The 23,590-nt window shown below is 42.6% G+C and overlaps 1 protein-coding gene across 1 annotated transcript; it reads right to left on the bottom strand.

Annotated features, from left to right (window-relative positions):
• Nucleotides 1-820: 820 nt before the first annotated feature.
• On the bottom strand, nucleotides 821-9,427 carry TMEM179 (transmembrane protein 179). The gene is made up of 4 exons (XM_071745416.1): nucleotides 8,903-9,427; nucleotides 5,513-5,650; nucleotides 3,900-3,978; nucleotides 821-1,132 (listed from the first exon to the last, which is right to left on the bottom strand). The coding sequence occupies exons 1-4, from the start codon at nucleotides 9,202-9,204 to the stop codon at nucleotides 953-955; spliced, it is 699 nt and encodes a 232-aa protein (XP_071601517.1). The 5' UTR covers nucleotides 9,205-9,427; the 3' UTR covers nucleotides 821-952.
• Between the last annotated feature and the right edge of the window lie 14,163 nt (nucleotides 9,428-23,590).

Below are 23,590 nucleotides of genomic sequence, written 5' to 3'. Positions count from 1 at the left end.
ATGCAAATGTTTACAGTAATTTTGTATACTCTATATGAATTAAAGATCACAAGTAAATTCTGATACTCAAAACTGAATAGTATACAATATTAGGAATCAAGTTACACTTATAAATGCATAAGCAGTAACACTATCTATTCAGCCTAATTTCTTGGTATGCAAGCATCAGCAATTGCTAGCTACACTACACTTCAGGAGTCATAATAAATACTGGTCATGCCAAAATCTAAGAGGAAACAAAACCACAAAAGTTTTCCACCATCCTTCCAAATGATACTCAGTTTTTGACAGGTACTGTAATAGTATAGCAGTTCCATGAAATTCATTAAGACTGTAGAATGTTGATATTTAACAACATTAAGTCTGAACCACAGGTCTCTATGTTCTAGTTGAAGTCAAAACCAGAGCAGGAACAGCACTGTGTCCACACATAGCAAAAGCAGAGACAGCAAGAATCTGTACATGGACCAGAACTGGAATTACCCAGAATAAAGTGAGAATAGGGACAGCTTTACTGGCAAAAGGGAGAAGAGGGAGCAAGGAGGGACTGGACAAAGCCCCACTTACAACTGTTGTTGCAGAAGTGTTTTAAGAAATAGCCAAGACTGGTCTTGCTAGCACAGTTCAGAAAATTGACCCCTTTTCTGAAAGGCAGTGATGGCATTTAGGAGCTCTGCTACCAAGAGCAGGTTACAGATTGTGCCTGCACAGGACAGAAAGTTTGCTGTGCAAATGGCACATGGGGCCATTCATTCTCTTCATTTTGATGTAAGTATTTCTGCCAACAGTTTCTCATGGAGGATGTGGGTGATTCACAAGTACAACTCCTTTCAGGAAAGAAAAGATCTCACATGTTCACTACCCTGACTCAACTTCAGGTCACACTACTCAATAATAAATAATAATACTCAATGATAAAATCTAGATCCTGCCCTGAAAATTTGCTTACACTTTAGATCATGCCACTTTTCTCATCTTGCAAAGAGGTTCGTGAAGAGGATCTTCCTAGCAACAGCTCCTTCTCATGGATCAGACTATCTAGCAGGTCCTCCTGTCTGTAGTTGTGGTAAACCTTCAGGAAAGCCAGAATGGTAATTCCCAGCCAAGTCAGCCAGGCAGCCCAGAGACCAAACTAGAGAAGAAAAGAAATTATAAAGAGATCAGATCAGTATGTATGGTAAAAATAAAGGCAACTCTCCAGGTGAGGATCAAAATCTCAACTGGACTGAAACCCATGAAGTCATGCCACAGTACACCCAGTGAAGTCCTGGCCCCATTGTCCCTCAACTGTCAATTTATTCCTATTTATGTGCTAGAAAAAAATGAAGCAAAAATGCATTATAGTACAATAATGAAAAAAAGAAATGCCTATAATCCAGGTGCATGTATTGAACTTCCCATATCTAACACTCTGGCTGCCCCAGAATTTCACTCTTGTTACTTCAGAACAGCAATATGTTTTAAGCCACTTCCCAAAACTTTCCTGACAAGTCCCTTGGGCCTCCTGCTACCCCTAGAGAAGTACAAAATTTCAAATATTATTGAGAAAATCTTACCAACAGAACTCTTACACTTTGGGGTAACTGGCTCACATTAACATGAACTCAGACAGCAAGAGAAAACCACTCCAGTCCATCCAAATTTCTGGTGGCCCATGGGCACAACTGGGTTTAAAGCCTCAGATCTGCAGTAGGTTCCATCTCTAAATTGTTAGTCTCCTGCTTAACTCCGAAGAAATAATTACACTTTGAATCGTACAGGTACTTGGATATTGGTTTCTCTGTCTCAGAGGAAGCTCATTTGTAGCAAGGCTTTCTGGCAGAAATTCCACTTTAATTTTATCATGCCTTTAGCAAAGAAACATTAATTGAATCCCTGTATTTCAGTTTTGACATACTACATTTTTAATTTAAAAAATACAACATTTAGACGCTTCCAGATGGTAATACAGCTGTTTACTCTAATAGCCAATTTAGATAAGAAAGGACAACTATTTTTAAAAGGGAGTTTATGTTCCTATATATCTTATGCACTTTGGAAATTCTCTTAGATATTTATGCCCATAGTCACAATTATCTCAGTTAAGCAGTGAAGAATATTTTGAGTTACTCTACAAATCTTGGAAATGAGAGATATTATTTTGGCTCTATATGACTATACCTAAAAAAAAACCTGAAAGTTTTGCATTCATTTTTTAAGTACCACTTCATTAATAAAATATTATCTTAAAGGCATTCTGATATCTGCTACTGCTGTGGTCTTGTCAGCTTATTTTATATGAAAGAATCTACATAGATTTAGCCAAATTCAGTGAACTTTGTGGAGTCATTCTGATATGTTGGAAGCATCTGAATGGAGGAAAGTGGATAGAGACTGTTCGCACACACGTGTATTCATATGCCAGTTATCCAAGGCTTTAATTAAGCTTCCTCTTCTTCCCTTCCAGATTTTATCCAGAGCCCATATTTATGATTCTTAAATTGTCCATTCAGACCACTGCTTCTAAGTGAAAACTACTGTGGGAAATTACTGCACTCAGAAGGAAGTTTTAGGCAAACTCATTCCCATGCCTTCATCCATCTCTGCTTACCACACCCCAGGTATCAGAAAACAACGATACAATATTTTGTTCCCCATTTGGTACTTTCCTCAAAAAGGCACAACCAGGATTCACTTTGGCATATCAGATTCAGCTTTTGAAGCCAAAGAGTTTCCTTGCTCCCAGGTTCCTCATACATATCTGCAGAGCTTTCAGCCTGCACCTTGCAGGCCACCTCTACCCAGGAAGGGTATCTCTATCTGGACAGATGTGGATCAGTGTGGGGACCCACATGTGGTGGCTTAGGCTGTCCTCCTGTGCTATGATAGGTAAACTCTCCTTCAACTGAAATGCCCCTTGACTTTTTTGGCATGGCTCCCTGATGGAGAAACACCTTCTTCTGCATATAGATTACAAACTGCCCATCCTGAGACCACAGGCTGGACATGGATGTTTTGGTCCCATGAACTCAAAGCTGTAGACAGATAATCACTAGATGTCAGATTAGGAGTTAGTGGCAAATTCTGCTATGAAATACAGCCTGCCCTTGGGCTAGAATGACGTAAAGGAGTCACTTTTTGACTTCTTTCTATCCTACATGCAGGTATGCCTGAGCTAGGTGTCGAGGTGTCAGTGCTGGCAACAATACCACAAAGCCAGCTCGTGTCCAAGAGGCATGGCTATCTTCAAGGAGTGTCCCAGGCAAACTAATGCCTCTTCCCACTCAGGACAACATAAGAAGAATGTGTATGGGTGTGGCCATGCATGGACAGGGCTATCCTCCTGACAGAACTGCTTGGTGCTCATATCCAAGTCCCACTGTTCACTGACTTTGTTGTCACAGAGCTAGCATACTCAATAGAAATGTCTGACAGCCATAAAGGTCTAATTCTCAAAGGTTCATCAGAAAACAGCCCCATCTCAATGACAGTAATCTTTAATTATTTTCAATACTCTGATATTTATATGGGCTCAGGCTGTCTCAGACAAACTCATGGAAGGCAAAGCAAATATCCCCATGATCTGGTGCAGGTCAGGTGTTACTCTGAATAGCAAAAAAAGAGCTCCAGGACACAAGAGTACTGCAACATTTGCAGAGCTCATCATTTGGAGCAACAGTGAATTTTACACCATGAGTAGCAAGATCAGTGGCAGAATCAGGTTTTGACAAGTCGACATTCAAAACTGTTAATTTGGAATTTAAAGTGCATATGTGCCCATCACTATCATCCTGATCCAGCACTTGCTGAAGTCAGTGGAAACATTGATTTCAGAGGATGGTAGTTCAGCTCCAGCAATTCCAGATCAAGGAGTAAGTGGTAAATGAGCTGGAAAAAGACCGTAACCAAGTCCAACATACCTGTGCAATAGCAAACTGGTCGTAGAAAGCAGAATTTTCTACATTCAGCTCAAGATCTATATCCTGTAACTCTTCACAGCTACCCAATGAAGGCATTTGGAGAGGAAAAAAGAAAATTGTTTCAGAGATTCCAAACAGGCAAACCAAACATAAAATGAAGCAACACCTTAAATGTGTTTCAGACAGCCATAAGAGCGTGTTCTATCAAAACATATTTAAGTTATTGCAGTAACCAGGTTGCATGACAATCTTTTCTAAATCTAGGCTAAGAGAGGCATGTAATTACTTTCTTTTAAAAAGAACAACCAATGTAGAATTATGTCAGCGACAACACCAATCTTCCACGGAAGTAGTAGAACTGTAATAGCTATTATAAAAACAGCATACTTAAAACCCTCTTCTCCCACTACCCCCAAGCCTCCCACATATACACATCTGGCATCACCCCAAGTTGGTTACTTCACCCCTCAGTGAGCCTCCGTTACCTTTTGACTTCATCAGGAAAAGCCTCAGATGAAGGGATTGTGTGGGTGTTTTTGTTTCGGATGCTCCAGCAAGGAGATGAGACTCTGATGGCAAGACAGAGGCTGCCTACAGATTTTACACATAACTTGGACTTTTACTGTTGTGAAAAAAATCCCAGGATTTTGAGGTTGTCTTTCTATCTCTTGCTTGATTTCTGCAGCCTCTTCTCTCTCCTTTTCAGTGCTGTCGGTCATCTTGGGTTCTTATCCGAATATTCGATTAGGTGGGGTTTGTAATAGAACTTTTAACCGAATATTCGAATAATTCGATTAATCCTTGCAGCCCTAAACAGAACATTTACTATGGTGTTTTACAACATATGACAGCATGCGACATAAATGTATGCACCTTTATTCAATATCACATGACATAAAATGTCACCTTTTCCTCTTTCTTCATCGTTATTTGTTTAATAAGGAAAAACTTACCTGAATTTATCACGTTTCCCATAAGGAGCATAAGCAGCGTGGGACATTGTAGACCCTTTTAGGAGATGAACATTCTCAGCACTCTACAAAGGTATCAACCATCTGTACTTAGCACTTTACAAAGTTCTTTCCACTCTTCAGCTCTCAGGACATCCATGGCATCGCTATGAGGCCAGGATCTTTATACCAATTTTAGGATGATGGTGCAGTGTAGCACAGGCAGGATGAGTGACTTTCCCACTGTCACACAGTGGGACAGTGGCAGATCCAGGACAGCAATCCACGAGCCCTGACTCCCAGTCCCCTGATCATAAGACCACACTCCCCCCATTCTTAATGCATTTCCAAATTTAGCAACCATGTGGAAATGAAACTTTTTAAACTAATGGATTTCTTTTGCATATCACCATGACTCTTTTTAAGAGACCAGGAAATGCCATGGAAACCGTACAATTATCTGTGAGGAACTAAATGGAAAAAAAAAAGTTTGATTTGCTTTTTTTGTTTAAGATTAAAAATTCTGGATCTTCACATTACAGACACCTTACCCCCCATGCTCACCTCGCACGTAATATGTAAATTTGCAATACCACCATTCCTTTGTGCATAAATGGGGAAAAAAAAAGTGAAGAAGAAAAAAATGTTTTCTTTAATACTAACCTATTTGGCATGCTTCCTTTTTCGGTAATTGCATCACACCACATGTTAAATCCTACACTCACTATAGTGCTAGCAATAAATGTGATAAACACCACAAAGGAGCTGATCAGCAGATTCAGGAAGGCATAAAAGAAAGAGCTGCAATAAAAAGGAAGAAAAATGTAACTCATAAACAGCTGAAACACAACATCAGCAATCTCTCTAAGCAGCATACACTGGGCACAAAGGTATCAGTTTCCATTTGCAACAGATGAGCTTTAATTAACAACACCTAATACAGTGAAAAACTATGGGTTATGATTTTGAGTCAAATTATCTTCATTGGAAAGGGCTTTCGCTATTGCTTTTTTTTCATGAGGTTTTAAATCATAAATACTAAGTGGTGGTGATTGTTCATACACAGCATGGCTTTCATTAGCTGTAATGATGAAAATCACCATTGTTAAAATAAATGTCATTAGCTCAAATTATATAGTAACTGGAGCTAAAATTATTTCATGACTAAAGTGATAATTGGGACAAAAATTGTCTAGGAGAGGGAAACTAAAAATAAAGCAACACAGCACTGATAAGTATAATCATTTTAAACAATGTAACACTAAGTTCTGTCATCATAGGACACAAATCTCAGTTCTATGGGCAAATTACAGAGCAGGCCAGCTTCTCCTGGGACTTCTCTGGCTTTGGTAGCAGTATTTTACTCCTGCTAGCTGAATGTCAGTTTACTTCAGCCCCATTAATTCTGCCCAAGCAAGGCCAGCCCTAGGCATGTCCTGTGGAGTGATAGGGAGTGGGATGCTTACAGAGATCCTGTAAGGTCAAGGAATTGTCTATGTATCTTCCAACCTCGCTGTTTAACTCTCCCCCTTTAGTATCTTTCAAAGGCTCATTCACCTGACCAAGTCCTTCACTACTTGAAACTGTTCTAGGTGGAATTTGGAAAGTCTCATTATTTGAAAACTGGGCATTTGCTCTAGGGTGGAGAAAGATGGGCAGGTCCAGGAGGCAGGTCATCATATTCAGGTTAGGTGGCAAAGATGAATAGGGCAAATTTTCCACTGGTGCCACTTTCATTATGCTGAGCATAGAAGGAATCTGCTCACCCCAGAGAATGATAAAACAGTGACTTCTTTTCCCTAGTGTCTCATTAAATGAAAAGCTGAGGGGCTTTTTGAGTCATATGTTTGAAATCTTGGGAAAGTTCTGGGCTGGTCAGTCCTAATATCCAATCTAAACCTCTCCTAAACCACAACCTGAGGCCATTTCCTCTTGTTCTGTCACTTGTTATTTGGGAGAAGAGACCAACACCCACTTCACTGCACCCTCCTCCCTACTCTGCAGTACAGAAGAGGTGCCAAGATCCAGAATTAGACCTTTCACTGGCAAAGCAGGGCTGAGTGTTGAACTTGGTTTGCACCAGGCAAGTAGTAACCATGAACATTGCTGGAGGTTCTTCAGGTCAGGGCATCTTGACAGACAACTGTGCTAATTTGGCTCTGTAACTACTTTACTGCTTAGATCAGAATTTCAGGCTATACATTCCAGACTGAGTGGATGCCCTGTAGTAATAAATGTCTATGCTCAAAGTAGAAGTTGATTTGCAATCCTACTTGTGAACTACCTGAGTTGCAGGTAGGCTGAATAGTCCCAGGCCCAGAGGCAGTCAGCAGGCAGTCAGCACTTGGTTCTCTTACCCCTGCAGGCAACTTGAGCTCAATCTGCCCTGAGGCAATGGGTGCTGAGGACCTGTGAAGGATTTTTAGCAGTCCTAACTATCTAACAGCAATCATTCCAGGGTATGGCACATGAAGCCTGGTCACTTTGCTAGGATGCATAGGGTGCTAACCCTGACTTCCTCAGGCTTACCAGAGACTTAGTCCAGAGCCGACCCAGCGTCAATGATCCTAAAGACAATTTTCAGAAGCCTGCCCAACAGTTTTGAACTCAATAGCCACATTTGGAAGAAGGTCAAATACTTGATCCAATTCATTATTGCAAAGTTTTTACTGCTGGTCTGCCCCAAAAATTAACTAGTTCTGGACTGCAAAACTGAATCTGAGCATCTGAATTCAACTGATCCTCTATACCGAATGCTATCAGTCCTAGAACCAGACACCAACTGAGAAACTTGCTGTTAATTTTAGCAAGTGCAGCTACTTAAAAGAGACTTACCTTAAAGGAAAATTACTAGACAGAAAATTAGTTCTATCCTGACCCAAATCAGGACAGAATCTGATCACCTGAGGGAACTGAATTTAAATGTGTTAAGAAGTCCCTGGTTATATTTAGATCTTGTCAATTTTAATATGGAAATGAGTTTCTGATCTATGCTTGCTATAGTACGCTTTGTATTAGGCAGCTTGAGAGTGACCAGAAAGACCTAGAGACAACACTGCTACCCAGAGTATTATCAACATCACGGGGTTGTACAAGCCCAGATGTGTGTAATGGCCACTGATCCATGAAATCTCCAACCCAAATAGACCTGGATATGAGTGATATACTCTTGGCCTGGTCCCTAAACCATGGGAAAAAGGCTTTCCTAATCTAGTCAGGAAGCAGTGTGTGCTCCTACTTTCCCACCCATGTGCAGATGGGTGCTTAGAGGTCCCTCACCCCATAGCACCCACAGGCTGGGTTATGTGTGCCAGGGGCTCTACCCAAGGTGGCAAGAGATGCCACTGGGGAGCCAAGCACAGGGTACAGCACTACTGAGATGCTGTCTGGACCACCAAGCCTCTCACCATTCCTGCTGGTTTCTGATGTTCATTGGTTTGAGCACAGTAACCAGGTGCCAGAGCAGCCCTGCAGCTGCTGCAGGGAGTGCTCAGTGCTGTTCTCCTATTGTAACCAAGCAATAGTTGTTCCCTGCAGTAGTCACCATGTCCACTGCAAAAGCAAAACAGAGGAAGACAACCAACTGCTCCCTCTGCTCCCCTTCACACACAACCACCTTGTTTCAAGTTTTTCCAGGCATCCAGTGTATGTTCTGGGATGGCTCCCCTTTGCAGGGCCATGTAGTGGGCTATGGTCAGAAGGCACCACGGTATCTTCCCATGGCCCCCAGCACCCTCCATGCCCATCACAGCTGGGCTGGTGGGACACTTCTCCCAGACTGCAAAGGATAACAGGATCATAGTAGTGAACCTGGCCCCACAACCCAAACCCCTGCAGGGAGGAATCCTCCAGAGAGGGTCCTGGACACCAGTGGGGGTGCGTGTGGTCTGTGTGCAGATAGAGGCAGGCGATACACCACCTCACCCCAAACCCCTCTAGGAAGTAGAATGGTCTAGATGGTGCAAAGCCCAGTGCTTCACCCCCCAGGCTGCTCCCACTTGCCCCAGCCGGCAGGAGGGATGGGCAGCCCCTGCCCTCCCCAGGGGTACTTACTCCTCGTGCCCTTTGCAGAGGAAGAAGAGGGTCCTCCAGGCCTGCACTGTGGCCAGCAGCAGGGAGAGGAGCCCGGTGAAGATGCTGAAGCGGCAAGCAGCCTCGGGCCCCCACTCCTGCACGGTGAAGCGCTGCCTCTCCACCGTCAGGTTGGCATTGAGCCACATGCCCTCGGTGAAGAGGAGGCACCGGCCATGGAAATCGTTGCCATTCTCAGAGAGAGGCACCACCACGATGAAGCTGAAGAGGAAGGCCAGGAAGTAGCAGATGCACTGAGCGAAGAGGAAATTGCTGAGCGCCATGGCCGCGGCTCTGCGCAGGCAACGGGAGGGAGGGAGGGAGGGAGGGAGAGATGCAGGAGGGAGGGATGCAGGAGGGGATGCAGGAGGGAGGGATGCTGGAGGGAGGGATGCAAGGCAGGAGTGGGGGGAGGATGGAGGGAGGAAGCCTGCAGCACTAGGGGGTGGGGAGGGAGGATGCGCAGTGCAATACAATGCGATGCGAAGCGATGCCTCCTCCTGACACAGCTGCTGCCTCCCCCGCGGCTTGAGCTGCCCCCCCTGATGCTTTCAGGGCTTGTGAGGGGAGCAGAAAGGAAGAGCTGTTATGGGTAATCCTTCCTCATCGGGAAAATTTAGATGCTGGTACACCCTGGCATTCAAGGGATTAAATCAGTCCCTTCCCAGCAGGGCTGGGTACCATCACAGGGTTATTCCCCTAATGACATAGGACACTGGTATCACCTGTGATGCTGGCAGTGGCACACACCCCTCCACCACAAAAAAAACCCGAAACCTATTCATCCTGGCTGCTGGATCCCATCGAGTTTTGGCCCCAGTTTCTAAAAACCTAGCCACCAACCTCAGATGGTGGCATTAAAGGGCAGAGTGCACAGCCACTCCAGGGACCTGCAGACTGAGTGGTTTGTTCCAGCTGGTCACCTCTCCTTCTTCCTCCACCCCACTAGCCCCTGCCCTGCCCCTAAAAAGGCTTTACAAGAGGCAGCAAGAGCTCACCAGAAGTGGAATAACTTTTGAGCCTTGGTGCCAGTTAGGGGCTGCCCAGGGTTGGGATCCCCTGCATGGTCCCCTGGCCGCCAGGTGAAGCAGAGGTGAAAGAAAATAGCCATGAGGTCCATCAGGACATAGAGCTTAGAATGGACACACACAGCAATGGCATCTGCATGGCAGGGAAAGTCACTGCTCACTCAGTTCCCTGGAGTGAGCATCCACCCTGTTAAGCACTGTGCAGAGACCAGCCCCTTCCCCACATCATTCTTGACACCAGAGCATCCCTTCAGCTGTAGGGCCCAAAACTGAATGTCCAGGATACAATAAAGCAAAAAGCAACCAGACAGAGGAATGCGACTTGTATTTAGTTCCCCCTTGGAGCAGAAATGTAAAATAAACTGTCTCTAATTTAGAGTTTCCCCTGAATCCCAATTTCATTTTTCCAACTAAACATGAATCTCCTTTCCAACACAAGACACCTTAATTCCTCTCCAGTTTCAGGCAAAGCAATTTCCTAATCAAATTTCCTAGCCATATCCAGTCTGAGATCAATTGCAGGTCCCAGATCACTTCGTAATTCCAGGGTTGTTTCCACCTATTTTAAGCACTGTGTCACGTCCCAGGCAGTGCTTAGAGAAGCAGATGAGGGACTGAGACCCCAAATATACCACACATGGGATTTCAGCTTACGTTTCCATTTGGGAATAAAAAATTTATTTTTCTATGTTAAAAGATACATTACAGATACAATCTTGAGGCAGGAGGTGGGAAGATTCTCAGAGAAGACATTTGTTCATCCTTATTGTAAACCATTTGCAATGTACATGACCTTGCTCTAACCATACAGGAAAAGTATTTTTTGTGCAGATCCTGTTTCTTGAATAAAAGCTGTTGTCAGTATATACAAAAGGTGTCAGGCCATTTCGCTGATCCTTAACCAACTCTGATCATCAAAAATTGTATTTCAATTTTGCAAGATGAGTTATAGAGCACTGACCTGACCCTGTGGGGATAGTCGTGCCCTCCTAATAGAAAAGATTTTGCTGATATTTCAGTCTGGTAGTAAGGAGGAAAGTTTATTGCTCTTAACCTTGCTTCCTCAAAGTGCTGGGTTCCCAAAGGGTTATGTCCTTTATCTGGAAGGAAATCAAACCTGAAATTAGCTGGAAAACTCTTTTATTTGAAATTTGACACATCAGATTTGTCAGATAACATTTTCTGAAGTTAACTTGGGAGGTCAGCACCAACACAAAAGCTCAGCTACTTCCTACACTGGAACCCACAGGATGGGGCCAGCAGATGCCAAGGGCACTTTGCCTTGGGCAAGCCCAATGTTCAGATATTCCTGTAGCAACACAGGGCTCTGGTACAGGAGGGTTGATGCACAGGTGAAATGTGAGGGTCACCTGCAGAGTGTACAAAGTTGTCTTTGCTAATGAATAAACTCAAGTGAGCATTTACTGCAGAGTTTCAGAAAATACAGTCAGGCATTTGCAAATGTTAACAGACACATAAAAGAGATGCACTGAGGAGGCTGAGAGCTACTGAAGCGCAGTACTTGGTCAGGTGGAGCAACCACACACTGGAGCAAAGAGGTAGAAAGCGTACCTGTCAGCTGTCACTTTTTGGCAGCTGCCTGTATTTCTCATGCTCTTCTTTCATGTAAATTCTAAAAAAAAAAAAAAAAATGTGCTGGTGAAAAAGATACAAGGCAGGAGATGAATGATTATTCCTTCTTTCTCATATCAGAGGGAATCGATGACACCAAATCTACAGGTCAGGCAGAAATTTTAAAACAGAGGAAAAGATGCACATATTTCACACACCACATAATTATTTTGTGACACTCATCACAGGACACTGCAGAGGCCAAAAATAAATTGCAGTTCAAAAAGAGATTAGAGAGGCTAATGGAAAAAAAGCCCATCAAGGACTGCGAAACACAGAGCTAGGGTAGTAATCTTCAGTTCAGGAAGTAGCAGGTTGCTGCTTGGGAAGCAGTCACTAAATGCTCATTCTGCATTTTCCAGAATCCTCTATTCTTCCCTAAACCAAGTATCTGCATTTAGTGGTGCCACTGTTCTTGGAGATGGGATCCCAAGAGAGATGGTCTGACCCCATGTGGGTATTTCAGGTTCTCATTCTGAGATTCCTAGTGTGTTGTCTCATCTTTGCCAGCCAAGTAGGGAGAGCTGTTTCTTCAAAGCAACCCACCATACTTTGGCCTCTGTAGACATCTTTAGGAGGTATTCACCACTGGAGCAGATGCATGGTCAGCATTTGGTTCCCTGTGCACTGAGGTAAGCCAGTGGGGTAGTGCTTGCAATTGCCCAGGACACAGAAAAGAGATGGACATGAGATGAGAGGAGGCTGTACATTACCCAAGCTCTGGTGGTGCCACCACAAGAAGCACAGTACAGATGTCTTCCCGCTGCAATCCCAGCATGACCAACATATCTAGAAAACATCACTCCAGACTTCCTACATGTAGGTCAGCAGGACTTGTTACTCCATGGCACCTATCCAGGCTCTCTGCACAGGAATTAAACTCCCATCTCCTGTAGGGAAAAAAAATCCAAGGCTACCATGTGTTGACATGAGATTGAAGATAACTTGCTTGGCATCAGGAACGGTGAAGTTCAAAGTTTGTCAATTCTATTTGCCTCAAAAAAAGTCACAAAAACCAAAATAAAATTGGCTGCAGGGTCAACAGTCATTGCCCCATAAGCGATAAGCATAAAACCAGCCTGGATAAATCAAGACCAGATGACTGATGGGAACTGTGGTTTTTGCTGTGCTGCTCCATGTTCCCTCTCCTCCTGACAGTTCATTAAGACATGCTTTATCATGGGAAAATTTGCTGAGGAATTATTTATCCAAGCAAAAATATTTTTGTGAGCAATTTTATTTATTTATAAATTTATTTTACCTTGGATATATCATCTCAGTGGGCCAAGAAAAACAATGGCTCTGTGTCTGGAAGCGTGGGTACCATATTGATACCAGGAGTGTGCTCTTAATTTCCAGAGCGGAAGAACTGAGTCACATTGGTATCCTGCAGAAGGATGCCCAGGGAGCAGTAAGTCTGTATTCTAGGAAGAGAAAACCAGTCCAAATGGCTGCTTTTGAGCCAGCCCTCCAGTCACCCAAAGGCAACTTCTTCCTGATTTATTTGAGCTCAAACAGCTGCCTCAGCCCATTTTACCAAATGGTTTAGCAAATGCACCTTGCCTATTTAATGCAGCAAACCACCTTTGGGCTCTGGAGTCTATTTTATTTTGACTCTCTGTTTTGTTTTATTATTATATTAATCCACTATTGATATTCCACAAGTCTTGACCTATGGTATTTGTTCTCTGAAACAGAAAGGATCCACGCATCCTGCATATTACTTTGTGGTAGTTACAGAAAGTACCACTTTTTGGGATAGGCTTCTCATGGCAACTGTTATCTTTAAGAAGATGACTGCTAGTTCAGTTAAAGACAAAGTACCTCACTGTCAGCCAGCTGTCACATCTGCATTTGTTCACAGCTACTACTGCATCATAAACCTCTTGGGGCATCTCATCTGGGAACATCTTGACATTTTCCTATTTTTATTTTTTTTTTTTCTAGTTATTTTTGTGCAAGCATTTTTTTAAAGTATCCATTCTGCTAGGAAAGCTTTCTTGTCTGAGAGGAGGTTATGGGCAGAGAAGGTGCCACGCTGACAGACACTAATGGAGCAGTTATTAAGAAGCAGCTGAATGCCGTGAATGTGTCCAGATGCAGTAACCTCTGTATTTTGTTACTCAAAGAAAACCAAATATATTCAAACCTATTCACATTCTGAACTGAGCCAGGCCAAACTGTGGCTAAAACATAAAATAAAAAATAAAAATAAAAATAAAAAATATAAAATGCTCAAGATTTTCAGGGCATCATTAACCTAAGTTCTGGGTGACTAGTGTGTGTCAGATTCCATACAGCACCTTCGAGTCTGTAAGAACTGTAATAACTGAAGTGCCATGGTCCCAAAATGGCACATTATTTACTCACCTGTCTCTCCTGTCCACTTTTAAGGGGACAGAGGTAATAACAAAGGTAGGACAAACTCTAACAAGGTTAGATCACATGTTCTGCACGGGGGAAGAGAACATCAAAAAAACAAACTTCAGGAATGAATGTTTTCTTCTGACACCAAAAAGGTGTTAGAAAAGCATGGGAAAGCTGGAAACTGATTAAAACAATAAAAGGAATGGAAAGGAAGGGGAAAAATTACAGAAGAGTGAGATCAATGAATCAGAAACCCACACAGTGCAAGCAATCAAAACCCAGCCTAAGGGCAAATGTAACTCTGTCTTGCTTTAGATTAAATGGGGTCATTACATATTACATCAATATCCTACATCTGCAGCATAACCTGTGACTGACAAACATTGCAATGTCACCAGATCCAGAAGTCAAGCAGTCACTGAGGTCTTGTGCATCTAAACAGTTCTGTATCTGCTCAAAATTCTGCCCTTTCTGTACCTGACAGACATTCAGCATCCAAAAGCCCCTCACATGCATATAACAAAGTTTGTTGCTATGTTCTCATCTATTTCAAATGTTTTTTCTACCTGGACAATTATCAGGAGGTGCCATACAACATGATAAAATCACTGCCCTGTGCCTATTTCTGATGCCCCTGCAGGCTCTGTCCCATGAGAGGCACTGAGCAGAACAAGCAGGCAAGACTGTGGCCTCACCAGCCATACAACAGCAAAACCTTTGTGTTGCCCCCATCCCCTTCTCTATTTCTGCTTCTTGCAGGAAGGTTTGTTTAATGGGGGTGAATTCTTATGACATGCAGAGGTACCTGGTGCAGGGGGTGCCCAGCACCTCCAACACTGCTGCTCCAACTCTGAGCCTTTTGAAAATTATGCTCATGTGGTTTTTTTTTCACTGAAGATCAGGCAAACACTTCCTGGGCCTAATATGACTTTAAAAAAGAACTTCAGCCTTTGATGGGCTTTGTTTTCTTTGTAAAACCATTTTTATGTGCCACCAGCAAATAATTTGTAGATGAAGATCAAGTAATTTCTTTGTGAAATTCTCAAGATGGGTAATCAAGGACCCATCACAAAACATCAGAAAAGCAAGAAAAAAATCCTCCCTCTTTAAACCACATCATGTTTTTAAATGAATTATTGTGATGAAGAAGGCTTTATGTTGGAGGGGGAGACAAATCACAGAGTATCTCTGTTGTTCATTCTAATTAAATGTACGTTTAATCACATTTTGTGGGGAAAAAAACAAACAAACAAAAAACCCAGAACATTTCAAACCCTTGTCCAAGTAACTGGGTGCTACAAACCAGCATATCTCAGTTTGTTTCAATGTTGATGTACCTCTTTATACAGGAGGTTCTGACCCACCTGTCTGCAAGTTTCTGCAGACACATACTAAGAGCAGGTAATGGGCAGCATGCCAATTAATAACATGCAGTTGCTTTATGTGTGACATATTGTACCATGCATTGATTTTTAATCTTCTTGAACTAGCATTTGTCATGCAGGGTGAAAGTCTGGTGTGAGAAATAGCCCTTTCATTTTCCCTGACAACTATTAACACTGAGCTCTTCTTCAGTCCTTGTGCCACAGGCAACTGCTTCTGCCAAAAATAAATGCCAAGACCGAGGAGAGAGACAGTTTGGAAAATTAAACTCTGCCTCAAAAGTTAATAAATCAGGACAGAGAAGCACATCCTTAATTCCTGGAGACAGGAGGAACTTTGTGATAACTGTTTACCTCTGATGAGGCAGAGACCAAAAAAAAGTCCAAAACACTAAGACAGGGCTTTGCTGCTGCCTGTGGGTGGGACAGTGCATCTTAAATGTCAGAAGGTGAGCTTAAACTGATTCTGGAGCCATAGACTAAGGATAAAATACGGGGGGCCCTGTGGCTTCACAATCTTCACATGACACAGCCTTAACAGGTCTGTACAGGGAGGACAACAGCCCACACCTGGATAAATCTTGAGGTCCCCAGAAGTTACAGCCTAGCTGAGATGCAGCTGTATTGTGCACAATAGTGTCAAAGGCCTTAAAGGTGCTATAGGATGCTATCAAAAAAAAAAAAAAAAAAAAACCACCAACAAAAAACAAACAAACAAGCAAAAGTGTAAATAGTAATAGAGTGAAATAATGATTGGCAAATCAGAGATTCACATGTAAACTCAAAATTAACTACTTTGCAGTAGTTCAAACAGAGGTCCCACCTTGTGTGAGAGACACATGCATTTTACATTGATCAAAGCAGAGCTCTGAATACTTGACATTGGAGATGGAATATAGATCTGTGATTTCCAGAGTAAAAAGACAACAACAGCAATAATGAGACATCAAAATAGATCTGAATGTCACACTCCTGGGTGCAACCATAGTGATACTTTATCTTGTGGCAGAGATGAAAAGAAGGGGATACGAGCTCATTATTGTAACCATTACTTTAATAAGCTTGTAAAAAGGGTCTTTTTTGTTGTTTCTTGTCATATTTGATGTTAATTTCCTTTGTGATTTATCAACAATTGATAAATAATGCATTTTACAAGAATGCACAGTATAAGCAAGATTTTCAGAGGTGTCTTGTCTTCATTCTTCTCTGCTGCTGTACCCTAATGTCTACCCCTCTTCAGAATGGAAAACTTAAGAACATTCAAAAACAACTCCTTATAGGGAAATGAGATTGAAAATGGAAGAAATGCAGCACTCCAAAAGATCAAGAATCTTGCCCAAAAGTTTTCTCTCTGCTCCCTCAACAGCTGCCAACCACAGTGAAAAAAACTTCTGTGGGATCTCCAAACCCTACCCTTCCCCAAATGCACATCATGCTAGAAATGACAGAATATTGAAAGAAATACAAAAAACAAAGCAACCATCAGTGACTATGGTGTAGGAGCTCGGAAAAAATCGCTTAACATCAATTTGTTCTGTGGCAAAGACTACAAATGTCCATTGACAACAGCTGGTTGACACTGGGCTGTTCTTTTCCTGGCCAATATCCATGCCAATTCTTGCTGTTTAAGAAAATACCCTGTACTCCCAGTAAGTATAAAAGTCGCCTCTTACTTAGGAAGTTTCTGCATTCTGAAAAAAAAAATGTTATATAAATGTGAGCCATTTTATTAACATTTAATGGAGAACTGAGTGACACTAGGAAATGGACTGTATTATTTTATACTGTGATATGCAAATACACTCATTACTATTGCAGATTAGGAGGCTGAATGTGCTAATGTTTTTTAATAATGTTTATTATATTTCTCTGACTAGAACACCCATTAAAATGCCACTTAAAGAGCATGAAGATTGCAGATATCTGCAAGTAATTCTGATTTTTTTAAAAAAACAAGTTTTAAAAATTCAAATCTGCATTTTCCCAGATTTACAAATAGCCAAACAAATCAATATTTCAGGAGAGTGAATCAATATTTCAGTGTACTGTGATATAAAATAAAAAAAGATTGGTCTATTAACATCTTTTTATTAGCATGTCAATAGCAGTGCACAAAATTTGCACATATGGGTAAAGAAATTGTTTCCTGAAAATGTGCAAATTGCTACTTCACTGAATGTAAATGAAGTGCTAATTGCTCTCTGCAAACAATATTTATGCAAATTATGCCCTATTATTACATAGCAGTGTGGAGTTTACATTAACATTAGTCGCATTTTTTACTCCATCCATTTGACAGTGCCTGGACAGCAGGTCTTGGACTAATACTCACTTGGCTTTTGAAGATATTTTATGGACACATGAATGGATGAAGAATGGGAAAGGACCTGCAGACAGTAATATATCATGACCTAGGGGGAGCAGAAGATCTAAATCTGTTCTGTTATTCTGGTTCATCACTCACTATGCAAAGTATTTGCAATTAATGATTTATATAAAATTTGTCTTTTACTCTGTTTGCCTTTTGACCTACAGTATGTTGGGAAATTGTCTAGAAGAGCCATTTTATAAACCTCCTCTACTCCCCAAAATACAGAGAAAAATTATTTAAAGCATCAGACACCATTAGACCAAATACTCAATTAAAATTAATACATTTGGAATTAGTTGTTGGGTTTTATTCTGATATTAACCTTTTTTTATTTGGGGTTTTTTTCCTTCTTTTTTTTCTGCATTAACGTATCATTAATTCTGAGAAGTCAACATACGTTTTCTAAAATTTCCCAGTCATAAGTAAGAATAACCTTTAATAATATAAAGAATATGTGTTTGGTAATATTCATGAATATAGGCACTAATTTTTGAACCTGAAACTTTGAAAATTCACTGCAACTTATCAGTATTTTATTTCCTGAGGTGAAATCCTTCTACCCGTGATATTATTGGTTTTCCCACCAGCTTCAGTGTCGTTCAGATTAGCTTTTCATAATTGAGGTTCTTAGAATTTATTCTGTGATACAAAACATGTCTGTTTTCTTTTTACAGTGCTTTTGACTACCAGAACTTCAAGATCTTAAGCCTTCAAACCCTGCTGGCAACCTGCTCCAAAAAAAGAAGAAAATAATTCAATGGAAGGGTTGATTTTATTTCTTTTCAGGTTGAGCAGATGGGACACACCACCATACCACTGAGGACACAAAACACTTTTGAATTGTTGTGGAGGAAGGGAACAAATATGCCTGGATGAGCTGAACAGGACTCACACATGATAGGAATTAGCTTTTATTGCTCTCCAGCAGCAGGACAGCTGCCTTCCCCGGGGCCTGTGTTACCCTTTCTGGCTCCACTGCTATGCCTGGCTGAGAGTGGCCATGTCACTCATGTCCACAGGATAAAATGTCAAATCCTTCCTCCTTTTGTAGCACTGAGAGGTCATGCTGCATCCCATGGCCATAGGTTTGACCCCAGCCCTTGGGGAGCTGCTCTCCCAGCAGTGGGTGTGCAGCAAGATGAACCTTTCTGTAACAAGGGCATGGTAAAACAGCAGCACAATGAAACCCTGCCTCACAGGACAAAAGGAAAAAAGGAACAGAAAAAAACTATGCCAAGCTCTCAGTTTCTGGAGAGTTCTTCAAAACTCAAAGGATGTGCTAGGCACAACCCTACGTAAGTGGGGGGGCTCCAGGCTTGCAGCAGGGAGCAAAATAAAGACAAGTGGGGTGCAGCAAACATGGGAGCAGGGCTGTGCAATGAGCCCAGGAAAAAATATAAGATGCACTCAGCAGATGTGAAGCTGACCACCTGCTTGAAGAGGAAAGCACACACACAACACACAAGTTACACTCGTTCACCAAAACAGGTTGAGATGGAGGAATATCTCATAGCTTCTCATTTTGGAGCATTTCTGAAGGTTTCTCTCTTTGCCTCTGTGAGTGCTTTCACACAGGGTCACTTCTTTCTCAGGAGAGTCTGGAAACAGCCACCTTTTTGCTTTTTCACAGAGCTCTCCAGCATGGGATACTTGAACTTCCCTGAGAAAACACTCTATCTTTTTCTATATTACAGGTAGAGGAATTGGTGAAATACAGCTCTCTTCCTCCAGATTTAGGGATTGCCTCTCTAGGGCTACCCAGTCCACAAGTACTCCTCAGGGAAATTCTCAAACATCCTTCAATTCAGCTCTAGCTTGGCAATGGGAGTTTCATACAGCTCTGAATCTTAACTGCTTTCCTCTGGCTCAGTGAGTTATCTCACCCCACCTAAGGTGCAGCAGCCACTTCTCTCCACACCATGAAATATCTTAATTCAAACACCCTAATTTTAATTTTTTAATTCGAACTTTCTTGAAAGAGCTTTAAGCTAAGATGGTTTATGCAAAACAAGCCTCCTTTCTTCTTCCCAGTGTCCTCCTTTCTGATGCTGCATGCAAACTGCTGCACCTCTATCTGCATTTGGGACCACAGATAGATGCTGGCCTCTCCAGCACTGGCCTGACTTCAATTTTCAGCAAAACCAATCTGCCCAGGTTCTTCATAGTGACAAAGTGTAAACAGACTTCCATGCATCTCATCAAACCTATCTTGCATGAATACAAAAAAGGAGTTAAAATGCTGCAGTTTAACTGACACTTGGAATGGGCTTGGCAGCTCCCAAAGTTTTCCAGTTTCTATCCCCTTAATTTTCTCCACAGATCCTGCCCTGCTGCTGGAGTTGGGTCCCCTGGTAACACAATCTGCCTTCAGTGAGTCAGTCTGTGTTTATGATCACATTTTTAATTACGCCAGAGAACATATGTTAATGCTCATTCATCTTCAGATCAAGGAACATTGCGAGAGTCAAGAGCCATATGGCTTTCATCTACAGAGAGGGAAAAGGTGTGTCAAATTCCTCACTCCGTTAGCTCCCAACAAGATTAAATTTACATCCATGGCTGGGCACAGCTTTGGTGCCAACCAGATAAGGACTGGGACCTGCAGACAGCACAGCACACACATCCCTTGGACCTGCTCAGCTCTGTGGGAGATCATCAGAGCTGCAGGGCACCACAAGCCCACGCTGCACCACCACCCACCACCCACCACCCACCACCCACCACCCACCACCCACCACCCACCACTCACCACTCACCACTCACCACTCACCACTCACCACTCACCACCCACCACCCCCCTAACCATGGTGTAGCAATCAGAACTGTGCCTGCCCCCAGGATCTCTTTCAATAAATGCTTCAATTTGAGCATGTCCTGTGTCAAATGCTCATCAGCTGCTTAAGCATCCTGCATAACCAGGGTCAGCTGGAGCCTGTTTTCTGTGTGGGTGTGTCCTCTCTGGGCCAGGAAAGCTTTTGGGTTAGAAGTCCTAGGGTTTAAAGCCATAATTTAAAAGCTTCAGAGAAGCTTAGAAGTTGCTCCCCATACAAAAAAGACTTGTGAGGGGCAGTAATAGCAAAATCAGACTTTGATATTTACCAGTCCTGGTGTATTGAAATGCACACCTTGCCCTCCCAGGCAAAATCAGCACCTTCCCAACAGCTGAATCCAATCTGATCCAATATTACATCTAATAACAGTGAGGTACTATATGCAATCACATGCCCGTTCCTTCCATTTTACAAGCAAATGTTTTACCCTTGTTTTTCTTCCACTGTGAAGGAAAACAAGACTCACAGAGCAGTCTGGGTTCCACCCTTTTTCAGGCATGCAGGAAACACATGCCAGCAGAATTCCTACCCAGGGCCAATCACTTGCAGATAAAGAGGTTGTAGTGGTGTCACCAGGGCACGCTGGCACACTCTGATCTTCCAGGTATTTATTACTGGTGATGATATGGGAGAAAACAAGGATGTTGTTTGCTCTTAGGCCCCAGATAGAATTTCTAGTGCTAGCAGATAGGGAGGAAAAAAACCAGACATATCCTTGGGAACACATAGGGCCTCATAAGACAAACAGGGGAATACAGAGACCTGCTGCTATTTTTGAAGTGGATTTTCCGAGTACAACTGCAGTTTGAAGCATCTGTATAAATAGCAATCCCTAGAGCTGGCTAATGCCATCTCCTCCTCATCCAAGAGCTTCCAAATAGTTTTGGTAGACGGTGTCAGATTCCTTAATATCCCTCACACTGGTGTAAACCAGTGTCTCTCTCCAACACACACACATCCCTATCTCAAAGGACCTGTTTGGGATTTACACCAGTCACAAAGTGCAACCATAGTCATAGAGTGCAATCCAGAGAGCCCCAGTGTGAGGGTAGTAAGTGTTTCCCAAACACATTAATATTTTATCATCCCATGTCAAGGCCTCAGCTCTCATGCCCCAGGAGCAGGGGAGATGCTGTCAGCCCCACTTGCAGAGCTGGTTGTCAGTCTCCCAGCATATGCCTGATCCCCAGATTTCAGTATGGACACAGGAAAGGTCTCAGATGGAGGCAACATAAAACAGGTCCACTCCACATGGTATAGGGTGGTGCTCCATAATTAGGATTTCCTAACTCTCTTTTCTTTCTGAGGGTGTCACAGCTTAGCAGTTTGGGCAGACCAAAAACCAGAGGATAGAATTATTCTCTATAACCCCCCCTCCACCCTCCCAAGGGAAAAAAAAAAAAAAAGGTGGGGGGGAATAAGGACGAGAGACTTAAAAGTTGGAAATGAAAGCGGAAACAGATTCACTAGGACAGGGGAAACGCAGTAGCACGTGGGATAAAGAACAGAAATACAAATTTATACAAATAGATATAAAACCGATCTCGATGCTGGCAGGGATAGGTGCCTGAGGGCCCCTGCGGCAGGGCCGACTCGGGAGAGGGCTCCAGGGCTTTTTCCAGCACCCGATGGATGTGGATTCTGAAGAGCAGGTGGGGAGCTGGTGGTGAAGGAGCGCAGGGGAACAGCAGCGAAGCGAGGGGAGGGCGAAAGAGAAGAGGGGCTACGGCCTGCCCGACCTTACCGAATATGGGCAGGACATGGGAGGGAATGGAGCCCTCTGGGTTCCGCCCCTCTCGGAATCTGGAAGCCCTCCTGCTTTAATTGCTCCTACTCAAATTATGACAGAGGGCTGCCTGGGCGAGGTGCTCTCCCTCACATGTTTTGCCATCTGCTGCCTCCAGTGCAACAGAAGAGTAACTTCAAACTGAGGCAGTCTCACATTCTTGCTTGTTCTGTTAAAATGACTCAAGAGGAACCAAGAGCAGTCCCGTAGTGCCCGAGGCATTGCAAGGGAGGTGATGGATGCCCAGACTGCGGTGGGATTTACTTGCTAACCAGAGGAGCCGTGCTCGGTGCTGAGGGATAATTAAGAAGGGAGGAATGGGATTCCTGAACATTGAGAGTTGAGTGAGGAGCTGTCTGAATGTGTGAAAAGAAAACGCCCTGCATTTGTTTGCTGTTGTATTAATTCCTGACCAATGGGAGAAGAATTACCTGGTGGGCAGACAGGTCCTGTTTCCCTGGTTTGATTTGTGCTTAGTGGGTGCTGCAGAAAGTGTTTGCATTGCCTTTCCTTCCCCTCTCAGGCTGCAACTGTATTGCTTTGTTTTTGCAATGGAAGTTATTAAAAAAAGATGTGTTAGTAGGAGCGATGCTTTGTTGGTGTGACTCCATCTTCAATCTAGAGATAACCTCTCCAACGCAGGGTATAATTTTGAGGCCAGTTCTGTCAAAACCCAGCACTCTAAATTCCACGACATTGTGTAATTAATATAATTTATTCAAATGACAAATTAGACTGCAGGGTTTTATTTATTCCAATAAAGTCTGCTTCTTTTCTCCATTTCCATTCCTAAGCGGTAGACCTGGGGATATTTTTAAACAAATATATCACAGTTAGCAAACATTCACTAAAAAACATACTTCGTCTTGATTTTAGTCCTAAAGCAAAAGTAGAAATGACCCATTTTTGAAGGAAGGTGTACCTTTATTTAGTCTCAGCTTATAACATTTAACATGACATTTTTTTTCTGAAAGCCACTATTTTTCTTGTATCCTTTTAAGTTTAATTTATAGTCATGATCATAGGCCAAATCATTTCCCTAAGTCATATTTTATTTTATTTTTTCTCAATATTTTGTAACTCTGGGCAGGATCCCATACAAGAGAAGAGCTTGTTCTTCTCTCCAAAACATCTTCAGGAGAGGTTTGCTGTGTCAGGCAAGGAAGGGCCAGAAACCTCAACAGAGCATCTCTTCTCAGAGTGCTTCCTTTGCCATCAAATCAGCTCCACAACAGGACTGTATTACAATATTGTCTCCTCAACCAGTATTTTC

The sequence above is a fragment of the Heliangelus exortis genome, chromosome 5 (assembly GCF_036169615.1).
Source record: "Heliangelus exortis chromosome 5, bHelExo1.hap1, whole genome shotgun sequence".
NCBI lineage: Eukaryota > Metazoa > Chordata > Aves > Apodiformes > Trochilidae > Heliangelus > Heliangelus exortis.
This window is presented reverse-complemented; position numbering and strand designations above follow the sequence as displayed.